Below are 9,026 nucleotides of genomic sequence, written 5' to 3' on the forward strand. Positions count from 1 at the left end.
TGTCGTCGCCTGGGTAAAAGATTGTCGTAAGTGCCATTTTGACGATTTTTTGTTCTAGATGCAGTTATATATTTTAATATAAGGTCTTTCGAATGGTGTTATCAGTTTTTAGATATCTCCTATAGTTTCCGAGATATTGACTGCAATTTTTTCGATAATTTAGTAAAAATTTAGTTAGTGATGCAGCCATATTAAACTAATCAATATCTTAAAAATGGCGTTCTCCATTTTTGGATATCTCCTTTAGTTTCCGAGATATTGAATAAAAAGTGTTGTTAATTTGGTAGAAATTTTGATCACATTTTGTCGTATTGGCGTGTGGCGGCCAAATTGTGGACAAATGACGCTTACGACAAAATTTTACTAAAGAAAATCCTTCATATACTCAAAACTAATTAACAAAAAACATTAAAAATTAAATAATTTAAGAATTTTGTAAACTAGTAACATTTTAAGAGACTTTGGAGAAAATCTATCTTCGCGTTTTTGAGAAATCGCATTCCAAACTTCAATCGGGATTTCCCACAACCTGCCGAAATTAACATACGACAATCTTTTACCTAGGCGACGATGTGTTCAAAGTAAAGTACATCCTACGCTCGCATGATTCAATAATACAAGGTTCGATAAACTGACAGTTGTCTCTCTCGCACCGCTCCCTTAGCAGTGGCACCGTGTTGCTTCTTTGCAAATTTACATGGAAACAGTGTAGCTTTGGTGTGAAATAAAAGTATACGATTTTGTGCAATATGTTTATTTGTATATGCATATGAAGCATATTTAACTGATGAAAATATAAGCATTGGATATTTACATCAATCTCATAGTAGTCTTATTTTAATTTTGAGTCATTTTGCAGTTTTTAAACAGCTAAATAGCATATAAATTACGTAATTCACGTAGATATATCAATATTACATTCATCATTTCGTTTGAAATGCCAGATTTCCTGCAAATACATTAGAATTTACAAAAGGAATTTCACTACTAATTGCCTACTTTGCGTACTTTTCTAGTACCATTTTTGCAACAAGGGATTGCATTCTTGCCCTTTCTCTGTCCTTCGTAAATGCAACCTTTTGTAAGGGAGTGTCAAACCGCAGCTGTCAATAATTATCTAACCTTGTATTATTGAATCATGCTACGCTCGTAGATATTCGAAACCAGTGATAGCATTTTCGTAGATTAATCGAGACTTAATTCCTTTAGAACCGTTTTCTTTTTGACTTTAAAGCTCACTATATTTAAATGTTGCTTTAAAACTTATAGTTGTGTCTAAAGTAATGTATTTTGTTATCGGTTCTTAATTTGTTTACAACCAAGAAACATACATACATACATACATTAAATACCAGCAATCTTGAAATATAAAGTGAGCCCCTAAGGTAAAGGTTGCCTGAGAAAACGGCCCTTAGTGTTTTATACCTTTCACCTTAACCTTTAAATTCGCAAAAACAGATGATTTTATCACCTTACAATTTGCCTTGCAATCCTTTTGTTACTTCTCTATTTGAAAATATGTCATAATTAATACAAATTATCAGCTAATCGAACAACCTCTAACTAAAATTTATTTCGCAAATATGGCAACACCAGTGTTACTGTCAGCTGTTTTTGGCACATCTCTTGGCTATCAATCATATGTTTGTAAATTCATCAAAAGAGAAAAAGCGAAGAAAATTTGCGTTCGTGTGTTTTCCTGTAATTTTATAAATAATAATCAACTAAATTTTTAATGCCGGTAAACGAAAATAGCAGTATTAAACGAACATTATAAATAAAAATCAAAACAAGGTGCAAAGATACCACAATGTGATAATTTTCATCAAAGATTCAATACTGTGGAAAAGAAATATGTACTACATAGTAATCCCTCGAGAAGTCCATTAACAAAAACGACTTTGAAATACTCTCCGTAGCTAAAGTCAAATTAGATAATAAGTGTGTGAATAAATAAAAAAAAGTTGAAATGATAGGGTTTGCTCTGGGTTTTCGGTCGTATATGCATAATAAATAAACGCCGATATTTACTTTTACGTATGTATGTGTATATGTACTAGAGACCTGCACAAGTAGGTACAAATGGAACACGTTAATAATCGCCGAGTATGAACAGAAACGATGGCAATACTTGAATTTAAAGGAGCAAGTGCAGAACACGTACATTTCTCAAAAAAGGGCTCTACAGAGGAATTTACATTGATTAGCACAACATCAATTTTTTTTGGGGGAAACGAAATTTAGTTTTATTCAAGGTGAAAGGGTCTAAAAATGGATTTCTGTAAACTTGAATATCTCGCAAACTATTAAAGACATTTTTTTCCCTTTTATGTACAAAATATTATTCTTTATTGATAAAATTTATGAAAAAACACTATAAAAAAAAAATTCTTTAAAAATAGAGTTTTTTCAGTAAAAATCCCTTCATTATATATAAATACCGTAGTTATAAAGGGTGTAAATCGATTTTTAATTTGATACACAATTCATATCTGAACAAACGCAGCATTTTTGGGCAGCATCTTTCTTTCTGCGTAGAGGGCATTCGGCCGCTCTTAGGGATTATAACCAGGGTTGTCAGGTGTCCGGTTTTTGACCGGACAGTCCGAATTTTAGTCTGTTAGTCCGAGGGAAAATAAAAAACGGACTGTAAAGTGTGTGATCTGTTTAAACCAGTGATGGGCAGCGCAGGTGGAACTCTATAAGCATGTTCAAACGTTGTGTACATGCTTATGGAGTTCTGCCAACGTTACCCGTGCCTGGCTTAAACACACACATACACAACACTCCATCCCCCCTCCCCTCCCAGTTTCAACCCCTCGGCAAACGAAAAATGTTCGGTTTTTCAAAAACAACCTGGCAACCCACAACCTGGTAACCCTGATTATAACCCTTAAGCCTGCTGTACAGTTCAAAGCGAGCGTGAACACAAGCTTTTTATTTTGACCAATATCTTCGTTATTACTTAACTTTTTTGCAATAGTTGATAATTCAAAAGATAGAGAATTAAAATATCTTTCAGAATTATAGAAAAAATACTAATTTAAAATGCATAATATGCCATTTTTTCAAGCTCACACTCAACTTTGAGCGCACGTAAAGCATTTGCATGTGAACGACAAGTTTTGACAGATGTGCGTTAGCGTCCATAAGAATACAAATGGAATTCTTTGCCTTTGCGAACGTTCACGCTCACGCTCGCATTGAATTGTATAGCCAGCTTAACTAAATAGGGGTATTCTCTGAGTCTTGCAAAGCCCTTGCATGGTGCACAGATTGCACGGATTGCACGGTAAAAACCGGTTTTCGTATGGGGCAGCTTTGCAAACCGTGCAATCCGTACACCGTGCAAGGGCTTTGCAAGACTCAGAGAATACCCCTAATATAATTCTCCTTTCTGTGTTGCCGGATAAGAGGACCGGAAGTATTTTTGCGCAGAACTTCTTTCTGCGTAGGCGACCTTTTTACTAGCAGAAACTAGCAGGTGCCAAAATGAATAATAAAATTGCAGCGAGAGCGTAAACGCAAAATAGAGCGTAAAATTGAGAAGATAAAACATGTTGAAATAGTTATTGAACACAAAACTTTTAAATACCAGTGATGAAGTTGATGGTACAATTGTGCTTTTTTGGTAAATTTTTAATCTCAAAAGTACATTGGTACTACATCGACATTTTTGATACAATTTTGTCAAAACACGGCACTACGCCAAATTCTGTCGAAATACCACTGAGGATGAAAATATACTAATCTTTTTCCACTTTATACAAGTAAATACGAGGTTTTTATTAAAAACGACAGACTTGCGAAAATCAGTAAACAGTTGCTGTAATAATATAAACCGAAGAAAAGACTAAATATTTTAGTGAAACTATGATTGCATTAAATCCAACTCTTTTTTGTAAAGTTTTCGTGTTACTTGCACTTTATAAACTTACTTGTGTGCTTTTGTCGATTGCGTTGATATATATTCATTAGTATTGGAAACTTAAGAGTACAACTTCACAAAATGCTTTTCTTGCGTTCAGAATACGGGTTTTGATGACCTTTTTAAACTATTCATGGTCATCGATGATATTCAGCCCTACAGCATGCTTACCTATCACGCAATGACCAGTGATAACTCCCACCAGAAGTGAGAAGTGTAACTTGCTTAGTCTCACCTTGCATTCCAAGGTCTTTGTCCAGCGCACGCTGATCTGACTAAACGCCCATCCGTCCAGAAGTAGACCGCATGAGGTCAGGGGAGCACCCAGACCTTGAAAAATTTCTCAAGTGTTTGCTGCATTGTAGAGGTGTTACACTCGAGAGGAAAAAATCCGAAGCCTCCTGTATTGGGGCTACCTCTGCTTAGAAAACACGAAAAGGGTTTTCACGCTCTGGGCACTTTTGGCACTTGTGAGAGAGTAACTTATTTTCACGCTCTAATTACCGAAACAGCACGCAAAGCGTATGGAACATACCTAGTATGAAATTCCAGGAAGTCGTTGCCGTACGCAAGAATCTCTCTCACTAGCAGAGTTGCCAGGACTACTAAAATAAAAACGCTAGATCTGCCAAATAAAAAAGCCAAATTTCCCCAAAAAGTATAAAAAAGGCCAGCTTTTTCAACATTTCATTAACTCTTACATATGTACAAAGAGGTCGTGAACCGGATGAAAATTTTGGTCGGTTCGGTTTAGCGGTTCGAACCGTTTTTACACTTTTGGATTGGTTCGAAAAAGCGGTTTTTTAGTCTTTGAACCGGGGTTTTGGTTCGGTTCAACGGGTCGGAAATAAAAAAAAAAGAACGCGCAAGTCTAAGTGTAAAGTGTCAAGTGCAACAACGCGCTAGGTTAAATTTCAAGTGTATGTTAAATGAGTCGAGTTGCCTTTACATTTGATATTGTCACATGGTAAACAAACATGGTATGTATTACCAAATTTAACGAAAAGAAACAAAAGCGTGTACATTTATCTATTGAAAATTGGTTTAAACGAACCTTTAAGCCTTTATGAAAAGTGGTTCGGTTTTCGGTTCGGATCAAACATTTGTGGAAAAATTCAGTTCGGTTAATGGTTCAGTTAATTATTAGAAAAAATCGGTTTTCCGGTTCAAACCCGGTTCACGTCCCTGGAGGAAATGAAATAAATCGGGTTTTTATACAATTATTTATTTTAAACCAAATAAACAAATTTACATATTTAACATGTAACAAAACATTAATCTATGTTGTAATTTTCTTAATTTCGTTGCTGAAGCTTTGCATCCGCCCCCTTGTAGATATATGTATTTCGTGCTTTTGCACTCAGGAAAGAAGTAGCTCAATTTTTAGTTTCTTGATTTCAAATTTGAAAAAATAGGTGTATATTTTTTCGGTACAGAACAATCCTAGGGGGGTGAGAGTATTAAAATGCCGACTTTATTTTTGACCACCCTAATACTACGTTTAAATTGACGAGCTAAACATGTTAAATGGGCTTGAACGAGCTAAATGAACAAAACATGTTCATAAACAAGTTAAATCGCATGCAATTGTTGTTGGAAAATTGAACCAGTTAAATCATTTAACTCGTTTGAAAACCAGTTCAACGCAGAGTTGTATCGCAAAGCTTTCTGCTCCGGCCAATCAGAAAGACCCAAAAGCTTTCATTTGACACGCCAACGTTCAAAAAATGTATATTCTGAAACATTAAAAATGAAAAATTATTAAAATTGTATGCATGTCTGCCCGCCAAAAAAGAGGCCAAGACGGTAGTTAGTTACTTCCCTTGAGGTCTCATCGTACTAAACACTTTGAAGTCTAAGTAATCCGTATGCGTTAATATCATGAAGCAACCATTCGCACAAAACAAACTGAAACCAAAAAACTTGATTTTGAATATTTTTTTTCGAAATTTTAATGGTAAGCAAACAACCGTCAAAGTTAACTCCAAATGGTCAATGTGGACGATTGTGTTTTCCAAAAAGCTCCTTTTCATTTAACAAATTAAATGCGGCCAATTTGAACGTAATATAATGTACATGTCCTTATAATATTTTTTCGTCATGTTTTACAGTAAGTTTTATATCCAAAATAAGTTGGTTCGCGAAACTTTTAGCAACAATTTTCGGATTGCCATCGCAACTTTACATATTTACCGGTCTTTAATTTCACAGAAGATGTTGGTCGCTTGTTTTGCATATATTAAGATGTATGAAATTCAATTTTCTTTGTGCTCAAATCGAAGAAAAATTTTCTTTCAACTTTATAAATTATTATTATTTTTTTTGAGGATTAGGTATGGTAGCATGAAATGTCACAATCTGCTTAATTGCCATGTTGTTTTAATATGGCTTACGGTCATGAAATTTCATGAAAGCCACTTTTGAATGCCATACCGTTTAATAAAACCTTTTTAATAATAAAAGTACGATCGCACTAGGCGACGCGACACGACACTACACAGCGCGGCAAAATATTCTTTGCATGTATTCTTATGGAGCATACCGCACTACGCTGCAGCGGAGCTACGCGACGCGACGCTGCGCGGCAAAGTTGACCAACTAGGCAAAAATGTCGCGCCGCGTGGTGTCGCGCAGTTGTGGTGCCGCATAGTGCGGTATACCTAGCGGAACGACATAACATTTCGTACTATATTTTTAACTTGAAGTAATTGGATTTCCAATTTTGAGTCAATATTCACATGCATTTCATTCAAGAAGAAATTTGTATGTAAAGAAACATAATATTTGAGAACAATTCGCCAAGGAAAATAAAAATAAAAGGCATTAACATTACATCAGCGTCACTGGCATCCATCTTGTTTGAAGGTTTTGACACAAATAAATTAAAAAAATTGCAGCGAAGTGTCGCGCCGCTGCAGTTTCTGTGCGATATACCAAAAAGTGTCGCGCCGTGTCGCGTAGTGCCGCTGCAGTGTCGCGTCGCTTAGTGCGGTCTTACCTTAAAGGGGACTCTTTAGGGTCTGAAATCCCATACTCCTTAAAGACAAAGTAGTGGTACATTTGTACCACCAAATATCTTCAGACATTGCAATACGATTACTATCGTGAATGTTGCAATTGGAGCGCGCATAGTTAAGAGCAAACACGCAAACGAAGCGGACTAAACGGCGAAGTCGATTTCTATTTGACAAACTTTTAACTCGACATGAGTGCTTCAAAGCATACCTTCAACGATTCAAACACGAACCGGAACCCATATGCGACTACTGCGAAGGAGATGTAATAGAATACGTCCTTTTTGAGTGCATGCGATTTCACAGTACCAGATGCAAGCTTCGCAACACATCTGGCGAGAGTTTCACACTTGAGTCACTCGTGGAGGCTATGCTACAAAACAGCGAAAAGTTGTCGACAGCATGTGACGCAATAGCAGAGGGGATGAAGGGGCTAAGGACATCCGAATGTCTACGGCATAGCAGCGGCGACTAACTACCTTTCTCCCTCACGATGTAGTGATTGACGTCATTGCCGTGGGGTGCCGTCTTCCCTGGTTTTATAGGGGCACTTGAGAGCCCCTGAAAAAACTGTTAAAGTATAAACAGAACGAGTACGCTGAGTAAATTTCGCCGGACGGAGTGATGCCGACGGGTGATAAATATTTGCTTAACATTTCGTCAAGTAAAACTGAATCAGAACAATAATTTAGTGCAACTACAAATATTGTAGAGGATTGTCCTTAACAAAATGCTAGTTTGAAAATAAGAATAGGCTAGAAAAAAGCCACACAAGAAACAAAGAAAAAAGCTAGATCTAGCCTCAAAAAGGCTAAACTGGCGACACTGCTTACTGGGAACAGTTTTGAGAGGGTAAGACAGAAACCCTTCTCAGCCAGAAGTTACAGGCCGGGTTGCCACTTGTAAAAAAAAAACAACAACCAAAATCTGAAGAAAAAGAACCAAATTGAAAAATAAACAACCAAATTTGTCATCCACTTACATATCTATTACAAAAAGCAAAACTTATTACAAAAAACGAAAGTTCAACAATTTTATTGAGATGACGGAAAATCGTTCCACATGACATTACACTCCTACCCTGTCAGGCCCGTCAGAATGTAGAATACTTGTACGTCAATACCGGAAAAGTATACGAAGGATGTGTCATACGTAACGTAGAGATACGCCACAAAGGCCCAGGAAGTGCGCAATTTCAACAGGGACATGCGAAGAGGTGGGGTGAATCTCCGCATGCCGGGCACTTCATTTATTCTGCTCCCGTCCACATCAGGTGGTTGTGTGCCCAGAACAGCATTCACAGGTCTATAGTCTATATAACTCGAGATCGACTCCCTGTGAATGCCGTTTAGGGCCTGTCAAGAGGTTGTTTTATGAACCTCTGGACTTCGTCCAAGGCAATTTCCAACAAATCCGTTCCTTGGTTATCATATTCGAATAAAATTTTGCACAGCTTATTTTTTCCGCCCGGTCTAATGTACATATTGAAATATTATGTATGTACATATGTATTTCTACTTTTGATTGGATCTTTTTATTATGAACTTCTTGTGGTTGGTGTTAAATGATGATTTAATATACATACATACATATGTATGTACTAGGGTTAGAAAAAGTGCAGCGAAAGATGTGATTTATGTACATGTGTAGATATACATAGATAGAGAAAGCTAAATACACAAACTTGACACCAACACACATACTACATACTACATACTTACATTTGGCGGACAAAGGCATTTTCTTTTGAAGCCTTTGTGTTTGTTTGTTAGGCACGTCTACAACTACAATTATTTATGCTTGTCTTAATAAAACATATTTCTCTATTGACTTACATATACATAGTTTTTTTTTTTATTATACTCTTCTTAAAAGTAAACACATATTATACTTTAACATTTATAAGAATGCAGTTACTAATTTAAGGCTCGTTTTTGTACTACGATAAATCAAAAAATTAAAAATTGATTAATTTCAAGATATTTAACAATAATGACATACATACATAACGAGTACGACATAAAACAGTTTTTTTTTGTAAAAAGGAAATTATAGTTGTTAAGAAACAAAATTAAATTACACAT

General features: G+C 36.0%; 1 protein-coding gene across 1 annotated transcript in view; it reads left to right on the plus strand.

Annotated features, from left to right (window-relative positions):
- LOC118734404 overlaps window positions 1–1,527 on the plus strand; it is a 6,952-nt gene extending 5,425 nt beyond the window's left edge. Inside the window, exon 4 of the mRNA XM_036464128.1 lies at window positions 1,459–1,527. Within this exon, the coding sequence (XP_036320021.1) occupies window positions 1,459–1,527 (69 nt within the window). The remainder of the gene's footprint in view (window positions 1–1,458) is intronic.
- Window positions 1,528–9,026: the final 7,499 nt, after the last annotated feature.

Source organism: Rhagoletis pomonella, unplaced genomic scaffold, assembly GCF_013731165.1.
Source record: "Rhagoletis pomonella isolate Grant_MI unplaced genomic scaffold, Rhpom_1.0 Rhpom_scaffold_00002, whole genome shotgun sequence".
NCBI classification, from domain to species: Eukaryota; Metazoa; Arthropoda; class Insecta; order Diptera; family Tephritidae; genus Rhagoletis; species Rhagoletis pomonella.